At 37.3% G+C, this 20112-nt stretch overlaps 3 protein-coding genes across 3 annotated transcripts in view; 2 read left to right on the top strand and 1 right to left on the bottom strand.

Moving 5' to 3' along the window:
• Window positions 1-1489: 1489 nt before the first annotated feature.
• On the top strand, window positions 1490-3753 carry LOC143897448 (protein LSM12). Its single transcript, XM_077406138.1, has 3 exons — window positions 1490-1690; window positions 2539-2915; window positions 3357-3753. Exons 1-3 carry the CDS (start codon window positions 1570-1572, stop codon window positions 3444-3446), a joined length of 588 nt encoding a protein of 195 aa, XP_077262264.1. The 5' UTR covers window positions 1490-1569; the 3' UTR covers window positions 3447-3753.
• A 1196-nt stretch (window positions 3754-4949) lies between these two features.
• Window positions 4950-20099, bottom strand: LOC143897440 (NACHT and WD repeat domain-containing protein 2). The gene is made up of 26 exons (XM_077406123.1): window positions 19551-20099; window positions 19304-19392; window positions 18747-18863; window positions 18338-18541; window positions 18073-18217; window positions 17542-17767; window positions 17264-17462; window positions 15588-15830; window positions 15322-15519; window positions 15028-15167; window positions 14293-14895; window positions 13913-14018; window positions 13665-13837; window positions 13251-13470; window positions 12066-12278; window positions 11612-11813; window positions 11418-11541; window positions 10988-11341; window positions 10289-10507; window positions 10080-10226; window positions 9739-9944; window positions 9443-9642; window positions 9141-9310; window positions 8911-9069; window positions 8563-8752; window positions 4950-5263 (listed from the first exon to the last, which is right to left on the bottom strand). Exons 1-26 carry the CDS (start codon window positions 19651-19653, stop codon window positions 5114-5116), a joined length of 5100 nt encoding a protein of 1699 aa, XP_077262249.1. The 5' UTR covers window positions 19654-20099; the 3' UTR covers window positions 4950-5113.
• Window positions 6044-20112, top strand: part of Nipped-a (Transcription-associated protein Nipped-A) — a 29103-nt gene continuing 15034 nt past the window's right edge. The window contains exons 1-3 of the mRNA XM_077406122.1: window positions 6044-6268; window positions 6382-6576; window positions 18804-18891. The gene's annotated coding sequence lies outside the window, so the exon portion shown is untranslated. The remainder of the gene's footprint in view (window positions 6269-6381; window positions 6577-18803; window positions 18892-20112) is intronic.

Genomic DNA, 20112 nt, shown 5'->3' with positions numbered 1-20112 from the left:
TTCTACGTTGTGTCTCGGTGGTGCCTGGTCGACGTAGCTGTCTCTCGAAACGCGAGTGTTATATATCGCGAACACGTAGTGATCATTAGCCTGGCGATTACGTAACTCCCTCATACTACGTTTACGCGAGCGTTACTTCTGTAGTAACTTACGATATATCATTCGTTTACGCGGAGTAAATTATCGTAAGTTACTACAGAAGTTACGCTCGCGTAAACGTAGTAACAGTCAGTAATTAAGAGGTATCGAGGCGACGGTGGCTGTTTAATCGGAGCAGATATTTTTGCGCGATTTATCTATATTTAAAAAATATAATAATTGTACAAATATAAAAGAGTTTTATCTATAATTTTACATACGTATTTCCAATATATGTGTAAATTTTAATATATATTTCATATACATATGCATATTCAAGAATCGAGGAATGGAAATTACAATTCTAACCATCATTTTTTGCCACGATATACATTTCGTGCAAAATCTTTCGTTAAAGTTGCTTAAATTTTAGTATAGATATGTATAGAATTTCGTGGCGGAATTTGGGATAGAGTTCTGTTTATAATTTTGTACCGTATATTGCGAGAGAAATTTATATAAACTTCAAATATGTATATATATATATAGGTATAATATATATTAAAATATTAAAATACACACGCATATTGGAGTACGCATGAAAAAATTCCTCTTTCTTAATTAAAGAGGCAATTTTTGTAAATTAATATTAATTGATACTAATATAAATTTTAATTTATATATTAATATCAATTAATATATTATTTAATTTAATATTTTTATATATTATTTAAATAAAAAATAAACTTATAGGTATTATTTAAGTTATTATATATTTGATTATAAAAATACATATAATTTATAAAGTATTTATAAATTAATTTTATAGAATTATTCCTTGGTATATTCTTTATATACAATGCACAAATAAACACTGCACAAATTTAAATACATCACATATACATATACATTAAGGTCTGAAAAAGCGATATTACTACAGTGGTAATATCATTTTTGCGTCATTGTCGATAGTTGATAAAATGGGAAACATCTTTATTTAAAATTCAATATTGTTCAATATCGTTAACAAAAAAGAAATCGTTTACTTGTTAATTAATTTTTATTAAAATAGAGTAGTTTTCCAAACAATAAATATATTTCGACACTTTATTCAAATAATTGTGAAGCGATTAGATAAAAAAAATTTTTTAGACTAATATGCCAATAACTATACGCTTATTATAATTGATTTTCATTGATTTTCTATTATTATATGGTTTTCCAAACTCTAAAAAGTTTTTTCCAAATTTCTCCAAATAATTTCCAAACACGATTGGAAAAGATAATTAATAAATAATTTTTAATTTGTTTGCCCTCGGAGACTCCCGGAAGAATCTCGGACTATAGGCTGATCGCGGGATGATGGCGATGGCGCACGCCGCACAGCGTCACCCAGCCAGCCGGCAGCGCCGTTACATAGCGCGACGTCCGTAGGCCACGAGAGGGACGGCGCGTCGCGATCGCGAATCGCGAGCCCGTCGGCAGTGAAAAATGGCCGGAGCCAGCGACTGGTTTAGCATCGGCAGCACGGTGCTCTGTAAAACCTGCCATGAAAAGGAGATAGAGGGTGAGGTGTTGGCGTTCGATCCACAGACCAAAATGCTGATACTAAGTATCCTTTTCTCGCGAGAATGACGCCGACCGTCGGTGGCGGCAACGACGATGACGGCGGCGGCGGCGGCGACAGCGGCGAGGGGCCCGCATGTGCTTCCGCCGCGCGAGGACGCAGTGTAAATAGCGGGCGTCGTGTCTCGTGCCGCGTGTTACCGCCAAGCTCCTCGGCGACCCGGCACCGCGAGTTCGACGTCGCGTTCGCCGTCCACGTATCGCGACTCGTCCGGAACAAACGTGGGCAACTCGGTCGCGCGGTTCAGATTCAGGTTAGTTTCGTCTCTTTCACCGTCAAACCATGCTGGTTTATCTACCTGCGTCTGCCTGTTCGGCCCGCCTGCTCGCTCGTCGCTCATTGTGCATGCACGTTTTGTTATCGGACACGTTGACGTGGTGCTCGCGACTCGCGGCGTTCCAGGAGTTTCGACCGATCTCGAGAGCACATGATCGCACGCTCGTCGTCGACAGTTGATGTCCTGGTTGTCATGTTTTTTGTATGGTTTTTGATCGGCGATCAGATATATCGGTAACATGACATCGGTCACTGTTGATTTTAACGACATTGAACGTTTTAATTGTACGTTGGAGCATTCTTCTATTGGTAAACAGAAAATTCACAAGCCTGTGACGAATAGTCTATGACACAAATTGTGCTAGTTGTGATCATATTTATGGGAATAAATATTCTAGAATGCTCCAATAATCCAGAATTCAAACATTTCTGAGCCATTGGTTGATCACAAACCAGGTACTCAAATTTATAGAAATTTACTGATCTAATCACGAACGTTGACATTTATTTGTTACACATATCCGAAAGGATAGTTTTCCTTAACGGTAACTTCTTAGAATCACCATCGTCGAGTGGGAGACCCTCGTTAAATGATATACATATAGTAAATTTATCCCTCGTGTCCAACGTTCAAGTGACACGGGAAGTTAGTCCTACTACCAGTGAACCACCACAGAGCCTTAATTTACAAAGGCTAAACACGAGAGTTCGTAATCAGATCGATGAGAAGAGGAGACTGGTAATGGCTCTGCAGGCCGGAGTATCTCCAGAGGGACAGAAGCTCTTCATCGCTATCTCGAAAACTATTCAAGATATTACGTGGAATGGAGCTAATATTGTTGTATTTAATAATGTCACTATTAGACCACCATACAAAGTGGACAATGTTCATGGAAACACAGAATCTGGTGCATATAGACATGTAAAAAAAGTGGTACGTATCAATGCAGGAAATGTTTAAATTAGCAATATATATATATATATATATATATATATATATATATATATATATATATGAGACGTACAACATACGGGTTCCTTAAAATTTCTTGGTTACTTTTTAAACTCATTTCTTTCAATCAAAACTTTGGCAATAGAACTCAAATTCAAAGCATTTGTCTAATGACCGTCCGATACAGTTAAACTCTTAAATTGAAACTTTCTGAAGAAATTTAAATGTTTTAAATTAAATTAACATTTTATTTCCTTCAATTTTTTTTAGTAAATATAGTATAAAAATATATATAACAAAATGTAAATATAAAATAAAGTAACAAACAACTTTTGAATGAAAGACAAATGATTATTTCGGATTTATCTCTTTATTGTATTTGTATTATCTATCTCGCATTCACGCATTCTGTTTATCTCACAGGTTGAGAAACACATTAAAGATACGTTACAAGCACAGCAACAACGGGATCAACAGCAACAACAAACGCAGAAAGGCGGTGAACTGCAATAAGAGTCCAACAAGGCACTACGTCATCGAAGTCGCTAGCATATTTTTGAACAAGTTTCAGTGACAAGAAATAAGAAGAAAAGAATTAACAGGATACCGAATAAGATAGCCCGACTGCAAAGAAATAATTTAGATAAGCCTATCGCGGATAATCGGCATATCTTCGAGCAAGTTCCAGTCGTTTGTTCAAATGAAAAAAAGACAAACAAGAGCGCAGATTCGACACGGAAATTTCACATCGACTTTAATCAGAGTATTGTTAACAGTATCGCATGTGTGCAGCATTTTATAAATACAATCAGACGTACAATTCGTAAAATTATTAGTCACCAGCCAAAAAAAAACCGAAAAAGCGAATGGGCCGACTAACTGAAGTTTAGTATCCATCAACCGGTATTACCATTATCGGCACTACATTCGTACGCGATGTACACTAACGGCGCCGAAGTGTGTGCTATAGTTTAATTCAAAGTCGGTTTGTGTCGGTCATCGACGAGCGTATCTTAGCGTGATTCGATTCTCCATTTCTAAACGAGAGCCTTCGCGTCCACGAGACACGATGTACACGATTCAAGTCCGTATGAAGCGGTCCGAGCTTTCAAAATCCGAAAGAAGGCGAGCGCGTCGCGTGAAAGTAGGATAAAACGCACGGTTGCCGATATCTGAAGCACATCGTAAACAGTCCCGATCTGTGATCCTCCTCGGCAATAAATCGATTTCCTATCGTGGCAATACGTTGTATATTGCGATAAGGAAGGGGACCATCCCGCGACTCTACGTTTCATTCAACAAAAGAGATGTAAACCGCGATTGTATTGTCGACGTGAATTGATGCACGAAGGTCTCTCCACGCGTCGCCTTCGAGATGAAATCTCACGCCTTTCGCCCGCGAGATGCGTTCTTTATCGCATTTACTGTGAAGAGCAGGAAGACTCCTAATGTAGAAAGCAGACTATCCGCTAACAAACGCATCGGTAATTCATGCCTCTTATTCTAGTTTCGCCGAAGCGAAGCGCGCGCGATCAATTCGACGATTCCCATTCCCGTTTCGAAGCTCGCTCACGCGAGCGATTCCACGTTATTCCCCGGCGACACTGCGAACCTATCGTATTGGCCGACAGAAAAAGAAACATTCGCGACTCATCGTGTGCACGGGACGCCTTCGAGAACGACGTCTTGAGGGTGTCTGTCGCTTAGAGCCGAGTGTTGCTCGAGAATGTAATTTAGAAAGGGGCAAAGCTCTCGGTCCTCGCGAAGAACAGAATCCTTGGGAGACGAGATCGAGCTCATCCCGTGTCAATTTAATTGCCATTCGAATGGAAAGACAATGAGAGTGAGAAAGCAGGCGTAGGAGATTGTAAGAAGAAGAGTTACACGAAAAAAAAAAGACATAAAATAAATGTAATATAAATTCTGTAGTCGTGGGCTCTCTTTCTCTCTCTTTGTACCGCTTGCGGTCGCCTCTTCCTTAGCGAGCGAGCGATCGACCGATCGTGTTGTCTCTCGCGACTATCTTTTGACGAAGTAGTGATCTAGTAGTGTATAGATATCTGCGTATAATAACGAAGATTTTTGCCGTTTTTAAACGGTAAATAGACGGAAAAGACGACTACGAAATGCGACTACGGAGTATAGCTAGCTCAGGATGCACCGCGCGGTGATACGCTCGTTTACTCCGCGTTTTCATCCGTTTCCTCGATTGTTTCCGAGACGTCGCCCGTTGATTTCACGCTCGCGGACAGGTCGTGCGTCACGCGGGCGATCCGGGCGGCGGCCTTAAACTTTATCGCGGCCCGATGTTTCTCGGTCTTCTTCTTCCACTGAAACAGAAAACCGATATGCGTCATAAACCGATTGAGAAGAAGGCCAGAACAAAATGAGACTATATCCCTTGATCTTATTCACACTGTTTTAACCGCTTCTTCTTTGATTTGATGATCGCGGTTTCAGCCGCGCATGTGCAGTCCCATTGTGCCATAGGCTGCGGTTCGTTACGCTCACAGCGCTGAAAGCATCGCTCAGGGGCCCGGGACCGTATTCTCGAGCCTGCCCTAATGATTTTCGTATGCGACTTTCTATTTGAAAAGCATTGAATTTCGCATATTCGAGTTTTATGAAAACGATTCTAGAATAAGGCCTCTGTAATGCGGTTGTAGACCGGGACTAAAGCCCGGTGTCCACGATGCAAGACTGTGTCCAAGTTTCGATTTAAGCCAATCAACTTGCAGCTCTTACAGAAAAGCAGCAGTTTCATTGGCTTAAACCGAAACTTGGACATAGTTCTTGCATCGTGGACACCGGGCATTTTAGAAAAGTAGCAATTTCATTGGCTTAAGATGATCCTAAAGCCGTGATCCTAACCGGTTTTTTTCTTAAGCACTACTTAATATTTTAATTGGCTTTATAGAAATGCAAAATTCTTGTCTAGAATTAAAGTACGCATCAAAATTTAGGTCATGGTGGTCGAATATATATCGAAAAAATATATTTCCTCGGTTCAAGAACGTGAAGTTCTAGCATCATGGACACAGGCCTTTACAGTTGTCTACAGTTCGTGCAAGCGCCGCTTTCGTTGAGTTTTCGCACACGAAAAGAGTATAGACTATAGACTATAGAATAGAATACGGTTACGGAATATCGCGCGAGAGCATGCTGCACGCGAGAGCGGTAAAGAATTAAGATTCGTTCGTTAAGTGATTAAATAATTCATCGTTATTTTGTTCTTGTCGCCGAATCGTCGCTCGGAAGATACGGGTCTCCACGTTGAAAAAACGAGAAAGAAGAGAAACTACTTCGATGGCGATGCGTGACTTTACACTGATAAGGTAGCTTACGCGGGACACGTGCCGCACGTGCACGAACACGCCAAGATTTGATCAATGTGGAAAAAAAAAAAAAAAAAAAAAAAATACGATACGACCGTTGTGATTTCTCGTAGATCGCACGAGAGACGCGGCGAATGAGGCCCAGAGGCCGGAACTCCTCGCGAAACCAAAGCCGACGGCGCCGTCTTGACTTTATCATTCCGTCGACGAAGATCGCGTCAAGTGCGAATATTCGGTGGCAATCGACAAAACGCCTCGCATAAGTCTCGATATTTCTCTCGATTGCATTTATCAGTTCTGTCCTTCAGGTACGCATTTTTACTGCTACAATAAACCTAATTCAATCTAACCTAACCTAACCTAATTTGAACGCGCATGTAAACACAAACCTCGGCGCGCTTCGGCGAAAATTTTAATGTAATATCGAAACGCAGCCAATAGACCCGTTCTTTTTAGCTGAACTTCTTGCACGGTTTACCTTTCTTTTTTTTTTTTTTTTTTTTTTTTTTTTTTCCATGTTGTAGAAAAAAGAGAAAAGATGAACTCTCTCTGTCTCTCTCTCTGTGCAAGAAGTTCAGCTAAAAAGACCATGAAAGAAAGGCCTATAGTGTATTTGACGCAAACTATAGATTTTTCAGTACTGACAGTAAATATCGAACCGCAGTCATTATAGCAAAAATATGAAATTAGGAATTGTGTGTGTTAAGGTCTATCCAGACAAACTTGCATAGGTGCATAACCATATGCATAAAGAAACGGATTGGCCTATTTCCTTATGCACATGCATATGGACCAATCAATTCTCTTATGCTTATGTTTACGCGCTATGCAAGTTTGTCTGGATTGACCTTTAGTAAGTTTATACGCATGTCAATTTTATTACGCGAAAGCGTTTAAAGTTTGACAATTAAACACTTACTAGCGAATGTACGCACTTGTTTTTCTAGTTTAGTACACTCTAATGATGTACAATTCAATGTTCCACTCTAGTTTACCACAAATGCAACAAATGGAAAATTATATAATCAAATTAGAGAAAAGGCCATTTACGGTCAGGGGACTGCGTCTTGGTTGTCTAATAATAATATTTGCGTGAATTTATGTACAATTTTCATAGTCCTAGCAAACCACGCACCCCATTACTTTTGGACTTGAAATGTAGCTTTGACTAAAGCTAGAGAACAGTACCATTACATAATTAAATTGAAAATCTATTTATGCACACTAACACAATTGTTGGCATATTAGAAAAGTATGGGATATATATAGAATAGGATATAGGACATACAGGGTATTTTACGACCCTTGTTACGAACTTTCAGAAGTGGTAGGACCTGCCTGGTGAATTTTTTAACGCGGTGCGCAGAGGGTTAAGAAGCTACGCGTCCTGGAATCCTAGGCATCCTGGCACCTGTCGGTAGGCAACGGTGAGGGACACAGAACATAAAAGATGTTCAAAGTATCTTTCCTTTACTTCATTTCACTCATTACATCTGTACAACATTGACCGTCTTACGTTTTCAAAAATGATAGGATTGTTCCTGATTGGTAAAAAAACTTTAATCCGATTAATCAGTTTCCCCTGATGTCAACGAGAATGACAGTAGAGAGAAGACACTTTGAACATCTTTTGTAGTGTTGTTGGTTCAGGTGTCTGTGCCCTTCATTGGGTTGCCTACCGATAGGCACCAGGATTCCATAAAAAACTTCTTTCACTGACAATGAGTCTTATTACTCCTCAAAGTTTGTAAGGGTCCTGAAACCCTCTGTGTAAGATATGTTGCGAAAAATACCCTAGCCAGGATTTGAACCTGGACTACATTCCGCGCGAGCGTCTAAATTAGTTCGACCACTGAGATATGTGGGTAATATTTATCACAACCGGTTAATAATAGGAAATCGTTTCATTTAAATTAAAAAGTTTTAAATTTCATGCAATTCAGTTAATAGGCCATTTACGAAGAATTTATATCTAGTGTACTTTTACTAAAACGTTTTGATAATATGTTTGCTAACGAGTGCGTATGTTCATTAATGACCTAGTTTACACCGACCTCTTGATACGCGTATCAAATAGTATATTTGAGCTGATTAGCCAATAATTAAACTAATTTACTAATTATTTACTATTTAATACGCGTATCAAGTGATCGGTGTAAACTAGGCCAGTAATAGTAAGCACGTTCAATTTTATTCTGTAAAATCTCTCTAAAATCTTAAGTAACTGTGTACATTTTATTCCTTTTTCTAAAATCTTAGGTAACTGAATACATTTACCCAAGGTTTTTCCTTACCTCTTCGTCACGAGACGGCACATTTGCAAGATATTCCTTCATCTCAGGCTTTTTAGGATCGGCTATCGCCAATACCGATACGCAGCCGTCCACTGTCCCCAAAACAATGCTCTTGCCATCGTGCGTGCTATCGATGGCACTCAGCTCGGCCTGCACTCTGTAATTGGCTATCATCTCACAGTCTGAAGATCTGTGAGATATTGTATACACACATATAATGTATTCTAAACACACCGAGTTGGTATATAGGCACAAATGATTTGAATCGTAATTTGAATGAAATCTCGAAGTAACTTCTTATGATTTTCTAGATTAATTAGTCCTTGTCAGCTTCGAATGTGTACTTGCCTGAAGACTCTGATAGTCTTTCGACCGCTGTGATAGTACAACACGTACTCGTCTGTACGATTAAACATTGATATAACGGTAAACACGCCTTCGGCTACCTTGGGTATATACGTTTTCACGCTTGTACCTTTCTTTAATTCTATGAGTTCAAGGCCACCTCTGAAAAATATATTCAGTCGCTTTGTAATACAATACGTAATTAAAAATGTGTCTGAATAACGTCTGCTTACCTGCTAGGTGCATACAAAGTATATTTGCCATCCTTGCTGATGTTTCCACTCCATTTTGGAATCGTACGTATAATCTTTTTCTTACTAATATCAAGAATCGTACCTTTATCAGAGCCAATGATACCTATCCATTGTGGTTTGTTAGGCATTGGTGTAATGCATATAATATCCTGTTAACATAAATTTCTGTAGCAACATTACTTTATTTTGACTCAAATCTCACCGAAAAATTTATCTCTATTTATAAATTATGTTTAAAGATTGTCCCGCCATGATAATAATCAGCCAAGTGAGCTCGTTACCTTAAATCCAGGCAACTTTATAGGTATTTTACTGATTAGCGTTCCTGTTTTCGCGCTATAAATTACAACGCAATCCCTGTTGCCCTTGTCAGCCGCTGGTACTGCCAGAAAAGAATCGTCCGATGTTATCACAACTTGTCGGAAGGGTGTACCGGTGTTACTTCTTACAGGATAATCCAAAGAGAATATCATTCTGCCATCTAATATGAATATATAACATATAATATGTATTTATTAACTTCTAAAAGATATCCGCGCTACGAAATTGAATCGAGAATTATATTAATGTTCCCTACCAGGAATATTTCTCATGACAAGAGTCGCCGTAGTTCGTACGTTTTCCACTCCTGTAGGATTATTGGGCCTGGAAATGGCTATGAACTTTGATGAGTTCTCTATCAACGTTAACTGCTTGACGTTCGTCTGCTCTTCCTTGAACAATACTTGCTCCGTAATTCTGTTCCAAATAAGAATATTGCCCGATTCTGTCGACACAATATACCTGAAATGAGAATTACTTCTGATTCTATCTGTTTTTTCCAAGCTTGGTTCTTGTTTTAACTCTACTATATATCTTGAGCCTTGATATAAAAAAAATTAATCTTCAGTAAGATTAAGTCGGGCGAAATTAACTCACTTGCTGTCCTGCGTGATGCAGGCGTGTGTAACAATTGCTCCTAGCGGACTGTCGGCTAGCTTTGATATTAGTCTACCCGTTAGCAAGTCCCAAACACCCACGCAATCTCTGGTAACTGTAACGGCCAAGTTACCCTCTTCGGCTAAACTGTTTCATAATAATACAGAATGGGTCACGTAAATCGAACTTTTTATTTTTTATAAGATTACCTTAACATGTCTATCTGCAGCTCGTGCCTGTCGATAACGTGAACTTGCTCGAAAATATTGTTGATGTTCCACACTTTGACGCTTCTGTCAATACTCGATGTTACAACGCTATTCCAATTTGCAACTGTCAATGCTTCCAGTTGAATGATTCTTGCGAAGTGCGCGTCCAGTATTTTTACCAAATCTGACGTCTCGAGCGACCAAACGTACAAATTTTTTCTAAAAGACGATTTAAGCTCGTATATCCGTTTTTTTCCATAATTTATAGTGTTTGATAATACGTGGTATTTATTCAATAAGGACAATATTCTCTGTTAGAAACTGAAAAAACTTTTTTCTCAATCTTAATGCAATCTTCAACTCTTATTTTTAGAATTTTAACTTGGAATTTCTCTAAAGCCTTAAATCAAGCTCTTATTACATTACAGTTAACAGAACCAGTTTTTATCGTTTCTCGCATTCTTATGAGACACTTTATATGTGTATCCTCTTTTTTTACTTATAACTCAAAAACCGTTTGTATCTCGATATTTTTGTTGCGGTAAATTATTTAGAAGACTAGATTTGATGTTGAACATCGACAGCGCCTGAATACTTATATTATTACAAACTCACAATGTTTTCCTATTTTATTTTATTTTTTTTGCCATCTGCAAGAATTTAAGTTTAAAAGTACGGCGATAATTCTTAGATGCGCACCTTACACCAGCAACAGCGTAATTCTTGGTGCCGCTGACCATGACAGAATTCGAATACATCATTCGCGTACTGATGTTCCTAACTCCGTTCGGTAACATTAAAACATGCGCGTCGCTTTTACTTTCCAAAAACCACACGATGAATCCATTCCCGGTCGTCGCTAACAGCATTTCCTCCTCTCTGTCCAACTTCAGCTGTAGCAGATACTCCACATCGTCGTTGTACGCCCGCGGCATATCGAAAACTTTTTCCCAGTAAGATGAGGTTACATCGCTCCTATATTTCGTGATTCTATAATCATCCTTGCTTGTACATGCATACAAAGTACTCTTGTCCTTGGTCATGACCAAAGCACTGAAAAAGTTTATCATAACAGTCTTCTATTATTGTGATCTTTCAGCATAATCTCTTGATATTAGTTCCGTCTTACCTGTGGAACTGGAACGGATCCAATGATGTCTTTTTCCTGTAAGTATGCAAAAGCATACGCGTGTCGTCGAGACTTCCCGACCAGAATACAATTCTGTAGAGATCCAAATTCGTATACTCCACGTCTATAAGGGAACGCAACAATAACAACCACGGTGTAGGAAATATACAGGGTATAGATGAACTGTTTCTTACACAAAATCGGCCATTTGTTGGAATCTTCGGGATTGCTGTGAGTGTCGAGCAGGTTTCCTCGCAAGTCGAATCTGCACCAGCCTAGCTTACCGTAGATAAAAGCGTACTGGTTCATCAGATGCACACCGCACACCGCGTCCTCGTTCGGTAAAGGATTATTGATAACGACGAATTCGCTCGTCAGGGTGTTCAAAACGACACTCTATGGAAAATCATACGTCGTGAAATATCTTTCAATTAATTCGAAGCTGATCTTTCCTAATCGAAAACATCGGAACGTTGAGAATCTCTGAGTTACAAAAGACTTCTCAAAGATCTTCATGAATCAAGTTTCGGACATAATAACATAATTAAAGAACAAAATTCATTTAATTTTAAATCGAAAAAGAAGCTTTATCGTTTTATTTTCTCGACAATTTAAATAATTTCTTAGATTTAAATGAGCTTATTGTACCTGATAGTTGGTCGTAAAAGCCGCAGCATATCTGTTATCGGGGCTTAATACCAATTGTTGCATTATACCCTCCACGCCAGGATTAATATCCCTCGTCATGTCACTGGTGCTCAGATCCCAGGTGATAAATTTATTGGATATCGATACAACGTAGCGATAATCTGACGTTAAGCAAAATCCGAACACCGCGAACTGATGGCCTTCCAACGAGTACTAGAAAGTGATATCGTGATTCAGAGATATCCCACAAGTTAGTTGCGCAACTTTGCAGAAAATAAAAGCTTTTTGATAGAAATGAATGATTTTCAATGCTTTTGATACGACTCTATACATATAAAATAGAATGTCTGTATTATATGTATGTATATGTCCGTTTTTTATATACTCTTAAACTATTCGACCGAATTTTTACCAAAAGTATATAAAATAGAGGTAGAATTTTCCGGGGAGTGTTATAGAGTGTATAGTTTTTCGTTACCGATCTTTTTTGGAACCGGTATCCGAAATTTTTCCAATTTTTCGGGAAATAATTGACCGAATCTTAAAGAATCTTTTTGGGAATTTCGAGATTGCTTACTCGCGATGTACATAGAGCCTCGATATTTCACTTACCGATTACCGATTTTATCCCTTGGTTTTCCCGGGGCGTTTTTTCGGGAATTTTGAGATTGCTCGCTCGCATGTAACGTAATTCGTTGTCTTCAGCAAATACCACATACTTACAATATTTTTTGTAATGCCTGTTGCAAAAGTTCGATTTGAGATTGAAATTAAATTTAAATAAGAAATAGTATGTAGTGAATACTATTGAAAAATCGGTTATTGGTAAGTGAAATATCGAGGTTCTGTGTACATCGCGAGCGAGCAATCTCGAAATTCCCGAAAAAACGCCCGGGAAAACCAAGGGATGAAGTCGTTGATCGGTAAGTGAAATATCGGAAAAGCGGAAATGACTCAATAGTGTGAAACTCGAGTAGAAAAAGTCCGGTTACGACACGTTCAATCAAGGAAAACATTTATGCGGTCCGATTTTAAATCGCCTTTAAATCAACGACCCGACACATTCCTTATGTTTGTCCACAATAAGGATATAGAAACACAAATGAAGTCGTTTGAAGAAAAACGGCGCCCGAGCGAAGCCCGGGTAACCAGCTAGTAAACTATATAAATTAATACATAGATTACCTTTAATGGTCCACCAGGTGTGTGCAGACAATGATAGAGAGGAAGCAGAGCGCAATTCTTGACGCCGTCATGATCGCATGCTCGGAGTAACATTCTTACGTTAACATTTGCACCGATCTCGGGCAACAACCGACCGATCAATTGCGGCGCGAGCATATCGGGATGATTTCCCAGGATTGCGCCACCTAGTCTCAGAGCATCGGCGACTAACATGAGTTCCCTGAAAAGATTAAGAATATCACAATTAACAGTATCTGCAAATTATCTATAGAATATCTGAAGAATCGAGACGTCAAAAAGTTTAAAAAAAAGTTGGACTGTCGGATAAATTATAATAGGTATTACTAAATTATTAATATTACTAATATACTACTTTTGCGTTGTCCGAGAAAGTACCTGATTTTTATGACTTACCTGACCAAACTTTGGTTGTCAACAAAACTACACGCATCTTCGAAATCAGAAAGCACAGCTTGCAAGGGGCAAGAGCTCAGCTTAGCGTGCAGCCACTCATAATTAAATAAAACATTTTCGAAGAGATCCTTAAAGCGCCGTGCTCTTACCAGATGAAATGGTAATTCGCCAAACTTCAATCGTGAAACAAAGAGTAGATATTTTTAGCACTTGTCTTTATTATAAATTATGACATTTTTCGTAAGTACCTTTCGTAAATTGTATCGCGAGATGGTTCCTTCCTTTGAGTAAAACGCCAATGGTTGCTCTGGTACTTTTCTATCTGCCACACCTTCCTTGTCTGTTAAATTAAATCTGTAAATTATAAAGCTTATTATTGCTTTATTATGCAATGTTTCTTTAACAGTTAGTAAAATTAGCTTTTTGATCATCTGTGTTTGGAGTCAATTTTTTAATATGATATATTGTATCTTTTTAGACTAAATAAACCGTTAATATTTTATTATCTTAAAAATTGAAGCCTAATTTTTTATATAAGTTTATAAGAATTATTCTTCTACTGCCTTTGACATGAAGTTACATTAATTGACTTAAAATGTTACTTATCATAACGATCCACTGTATTTACCGATGTCTCTGTATCTCGGTGTACTTGAAAGGCTTCGGTTTGCCGCCGCCCCAAATTCCTAGATAATAGTCCGCTATCATGGAGTGAAAATACATCGCCATGTTCATGTTCTTAAAATATCGCTCTTTAGCCGTGTCTCTGAATTGCCTATGGTACCAGTTCAAGACGCTTACACCGTCCGCTTCTCTTTCGCTCAGGTAATTGGGCAGATCGTTTCGTATTCTGGTCCAGAGTAGAGGCGGGATGCGTCTCACCGGCGGCAAATGGTATTGGTAAACGTCATCGAGGACCTTGTCGTCCAGGGAGATCAGATCCTCGAGCTCGGACTCCGACAAGCCAGACTTAGCGGCCGTAATATAGGCCAGAGCGTGGAATACCAAGATTTTACCATGCTGTTTTTCGATCCTCTCGAATAGCATCATTATGCTGTCCATCACCGTGCTGGCCAGGTGCGTGTCCGCCGGTTTCGTATAGCTACGCCATCGACAAATCTCCGCAAACACAAGTTTCACAAAGATCGGTAGGGAACATTTTGATATAGCATTCGCCACCAACCGCCATTGGTAGTTATTCAGATCTCTCCTGGCCGTTTTCATCCACATTCTGAAAGATCGGTGAATAATATATAAAATGTTTCAAAAGAATGTTCAGGAAGTCAAGGATAATATTTTTTTGTCAATTTGAAGCGGATTCTTTTCTTAACAATTCTAATAATATTGCAGATTATTTATTTACTTTATTACGTCCATGGCTAGATCCTCGCCCAAGGCAGTTACCTCGATGAAGCTTTCTTCGGTGTCTATCATCCTGCGCAGCAACTGATAATCTCTCGAAATCACCGGATTCGATTCCTCCGCCGCGCAGGATAAAATCATCTAAAACATACGTGTATATGTTGTTAAAGTTAAAACTTTTTCTTATGCAGAACTGATTTGACCAAAATTTAAGCTATATCTTAGAAGCTTTTTCTTTCGTAATTTACTTTCTTTTGCTATATTATTATTATTTAATGGTTGCATTCATATTTACTTTACAGTTTGGTGGTAGCCTCGTAGGTAACCACGATAATTTGTTACCCTGTACACCTGTCAGCTGATCGACACTATCCAGAAACAGTAGAATCGGCTGTTGGCCGTTAGCTAAGGTCAACAAATATTTGAAGTAGGCTGTAAGCGGCACCAAATCATCTGGAATCTCCTCAAATGACAATCCATAATTGTACGAAATCTGTGAACAGCAACAAAAATGTTTCATTGTCACCTTCCAAAATGGAAAGAAGCATAAACGGCACTCACTTGTTGACAGATGGAGATCAACGTGGGCGTGAGCGCACTGCTGTCTGGGGTAGTGCCAAGATACCGAATTATACTGATCGGTTTTTTACCGGTCAGCCAGGTGCTGCTCATCAAACCCGCGCTCTTCGCTAACAGAGAAGTCTTGCCGCATCCTCCTTCCCCGTATAACACTAACGGCTTATCGCTGTTACCTAGCATGTAATTTTTTATCTTCTCCAGCGTGTCCTCGCGTCCGTAAAACACCTGTAGCGAATGCGACAAGTGTACAGAGTAATCCACGAAAAAAAGAAAAAATAATAATATTGATTAAAAATTTCGAAGTTTATGTTATCTAATCTAATAAAACGAATAATATACAGGGTGTAACAAAAAGGTCGGGAGACTGGATTATCTCGAAAAGATGATGTTTTCGGAAGAAATGTTTTAGACAAAAGTTATAGGATTAAAAAAGATTTACTGACTGTATTAGTCTGACCTTCGGTGGAGTCATTAAGGTCAAGTCAGGGTTATTTCAAATTGTTTTAATTGGATCCACTATTTTTTATTGCATATTCTTGTAGCCCTTGTCGAGACGTTTTCAAAACACTATAATAAAGCTCTCTTTCGTTAAGAATTTCTTGAGGTATTTCAATGTTTGTCATGATATTTTTGATATAAAATATGAAATATCTCGTAAAGTATTCAGTTTTCGATAATTTTACCTTCATACTTTTATACGTAGAATAATGAAAGAAATCGATTTTTAGAAAAAAAAAATACAAAATTTAAAAAAATTTGATTGTACTTTGCAGACATTCGATTTTGTAAAATTGCAAACGTACAAATTAAAGGACATGAAATAAGAAAAATTTTGGCAGAGGTCGATACGTTGATCTGTTTGGAAGTTATTTAGGGTCAAACTTCAAAAAAGCCAATTTTTTACAACATATCGACCTCTAGTTTGGACCAAAATTTTTCTTATTTTATGCCCTTTCAAACAATATACTACAATATAAGAGGTCCCATTTAAAAAATTTGAGGTGACCTTGTCCTGACCTTGGCGACGCCACTCAAGGTCACACTGAAAAGATCAATAAATAGATCTTTTTAAACCCTACAACTTTTATATGAAACATTTTTCTTGAAAATGCGTTTTTCTAAAAAAAAATGTAATACACCCTGTATATATGCATATGGTTTAGATTAGAAGCCCTATAATCAGAGACTGGCCATCAGGCGATTTCTTCAAAATCCTGCGAGAGAGAAGGATATAAGAGAGAAAGAGAAAGCGATATACATTCATATTGTTTTCTCTTTCTCTCTTAATTATATCTCTTTCTCTTTCTTTCTCTTGTTTTTGAAGAAATATGGCGACCTTATTAAAAGTGGCCTCCTTACGACCAGTCTCTGTGATTAGAGGGTCTCTAGTTTAGATATACAAGAGAGGAATATACATATATAAATATTAGATTGGTTAGATTTATCACATTTGCCTTTAATTAATAACTTCTATCACTCAAGATAATCATCATCGGTTTTAATGCCGTGTTTCAGACAGAGAAAAGTTTATCAGTCTCTTTTTTAAATTTCTCTTTTAACTTTATTTATAACAGCAAGCCATTCTCAAATTAATTTAACACTTTACACATTATATTTCGGCCATATTTAGAATCTTGATAAATTTTCTTTTACTCTACCTTTACGGAATTATTACAGGCATGTAGGTGTTGCAAAATCTCGGTTATTATTTGTCCCTGCGCGGAATTATCTTCCTTTCTCATGGCACGGTCTACGAGCTTCACTATGTTTCTGTAAAAGTGAGTGATGAAGTGCTGAAGGTACTCGCCATGAGTTTCAGGATCCAGACCCTCTCTCCCTATCCATTCCACCGTATATCTGCATAAAACATTGCACGATTAAGGTAATGGCAACAGAAATTGCTTATCTCGTGAATTTTCGGGGAAGGAAAAGATACCTCTGCAGATTCGTGCTCTCGATTTTATTCGGTAGTCGCTCGTCTCTCAGATCGGCCAACAATTTCGAGGCTTCGTTATCCAAACTTCTATTGGCTATATCCAAAAATAAACTGGCTTTCCTTAGATTTTGGAGATTAATGTTGTTTATGTATCGCACGTACGCCAGGCAATGATTTTTCGTATTTTTAACGTTCAGCACACCGTTAATCACTTCCCGCTCGGTCACTGTTTCAGGATTAGTAATTATTTGGATTTTATTACAATGCAAATACATATATGAGGTAATGCAATCCTAAATATGATCAAAAAAATATTTGGGTTTTAGTACTAACGCTTGATAATTTTATTAGTGGCCAGAGAACAGTTTTTATATTTTATATTTTTTCTTGAATGTGTTTAATATCTTAAAGATTATATGGAAAATTATCTTCATCAACAGAAGACATAAGATTTATAAATTTTTATTATATTTTATCGGTATTGGTAAAATCGAGCTGTTTTCATACTCGTATCTATTGGATCTTTCTTACCGGACATGAAATAATTATGCATTGTATCCTTGTCAAACTTCCCGTTATTAAATAAGGATTGCGCGCCTTTCCTGAACATTTTTTGCATTTTGCACATGGTGTCCCACCAAATCGCTTGATCTTCTTGTTGCAACTTAGGTATTCTCTTAAAGATACACAAACAAGAAGATATAGTTATAGGACAGAAATAATTGTATAATAATTAAGAGTAGCAGACAATGCATTGAATAAGTAAAATTATTGCACGTAGCCGAAAGTGATTTACTTTATTGTTAAAGTTTTTGAGGATAGACGAGATCGGTTGTAATATACTTGTTGGCGGCACAGCATTGCTATCCTTCTTGTACCACTTATCCAGAAGACTAACGTCCATTCCTTGACTCTCTAATTCTGTTCTTAACATCTCTAGTTCCGAACTGAGAACATATGTTGGTATAGGACGATATCCATATTTCTGTCCAAGGAATACCTATGTAGAAAAATATTATATTTGTTTCTTGTAAATATTAAAATGTGTTATGCTTTTTCAAACCTTGGAAAAAAGTTCAAAGAGCATCACACAATCTACTGCTTAATTAGAAAATTAGATATATTTCTGAACTTATAAACTCGCGAAAAAGAAGTTTAAGTAACGGAGGATTAAACCGTTTAAATTAAAAAGCAAATTTACTGACAACGAAATTGGGTCCCATAGACAGTCTCTGACAATTTTCTATTTCTCTCATACACAGCTCTGTAGTCATATGATCGTCGGTGGCTTCATCACGTACACCCCATCTCATATCAACCACCTGCAAAAGAGGATTTAACCATCATTACGTAAGGCAAATTTTGATTTCTATTAATAACAATAAAATATTTTAGTTTATATAATTATATATATATATATATATATATATATATATATATATAACCAGAGAAAATTATTAATTAGATAAATAAAATAGCGATTTATGCAACAACTGATTTTGTCGATTATCCAAGTCTAATTTAATTGTAGTATATGTATATGTGACCTAAATATAATTATCAAGTTTACTCGATTCCTATCAAAGATTAACATAAAAAGGTTGAATCCTATATGTATATTACTGGTACCTGGCACCGTGAAAATCAATTTCTCTATCCAAGATGTATAACTCATGTTTTACTATGTATATTTATCAGTATACAGTTAACAGCTTGTCTCAATGTGCTATATTATTTTCTTTCTTATGAAATAAAGTCCTACCTGAAATTCTAAACCATGTTTTTCTCTGCAATAGTCCTTGAGTTTGGGATAGCACTGAGCCATTAAAGTATTTCTTTCCATTGTCGTATCTGAAATATAATTAAATAAACATTGCTATTTCACATTGCAATATGTCATTTTATACTGCTTTTGCATTTTCTTTCAAAGTTTTTAACACTAAATTGTATCTTTTATTATTTTTATTCTACTATCTCCTACTGTAACTATAAATATATTAACAGCTTACCAGTAAAAGTCGAGCTCGTGAATATCCGCACAATTTTTGAACTGACAGGTGGTAAGGATTTCAATGACCCCGAAAAGATTGAATCAACCGTTGTTTCGTCCATGTTTTGTCTTAATACACCTTGATCTCTGAGCTAGAAATTTAAATCAGTCGAGATCTCTTCTTATCGCTTGCAGCAATGCTAGCAAACTAAAATCCGCACTGCGTTTCCAATGTCTTATACATCTACAATAAAACTATAGTATCTCGTGAGCTGATGGAGTTTGTAGCTCATCATCTTCGTTCGAGTGTTCCATATCACAGAATTCTTACATTATCTACTATAGCTAACATGATATTATTGTATGTTATACTACTACAAAAGTCTGTAAATTACACAGAACATATTTTCTTTTTAAAATATACATTATATAAATGAAAAAGTTTCTGATATACTGAGCAAAGTGGTTGCTAAGGCTTGTTTACACAACATAGATCCATTGATTTTAAGACATGTATATGTTCCTTTAGCTCAATATTTGTATCAAATAAATATTTATTGTATTAGATATTTAATATCTAA

This window comes from Temnothorax americanus, unplaced genomic scaffold, assembly GCF_048541705.1.
Source record: "Temnothorax americanus isolate GAGA-0224 unplaced genomic scaffold, ASM4854170v1 Scaffold20, whole genome shotgun sequence".
NCBI lineage: Eukaryota > Metazoa > Arthropoda > Insecta > Hymenoptera > Formicidae > Temnothorax > Temnothorax americanus.
The sequence above is the reverse complement of the archived record's forward strand: the minus strand, read 5'-3'. Positions and strand labels throughout refer to the sequence as shown.

Excerpts from the sequence above, each read along its gene's own strand:
- LOC143897440 (XM_077406123.1), bottom strand. The coding sequence starts at position 19,653 with ATGGACGAAACAACGGTTGATTCAATCTTTTCGGGGTCATTGAAATCC. Across the intron at positions 9,070-9,140 it reads ACTTTGTATGCACCTAGCAG|AGGTGGCCTTGAACTCATAG; the intron begins GTAAGCAGACGT and ends TATATTTTTCAG. Across the intron at positions 5,264-8,562 it reads TGCCGTCTCGTGACGAAGAG|TGGAAGAAGAAGACCGAGAA; the intron begins GTAAGGAAAAAC and ends TTTCTGTTTCAG.
- LOC143897448 (XM_077406138.1), top strand. The coding sequence starts at position 1,570 with ATGGCCGGAGCCAGCGACTGGTTTAGCATCGGCAGCACGGTGCTCTGT. Across the intron at positions 1,691-2,538 it reads GACCAAAATGCTGATACTAA|AATCACCATCGTCGAGTGGG; the intron begins GTATCCTTTTCT and ends GTAACTTCTTAG. Across the intron at positions 2,916-3,356 it reads ATAGACATGTAAAAAAAGTG|GTTGAGAAACACATTAAAGA; the intron begins GTACGTATCAAT and ends TTTATCTCACAG.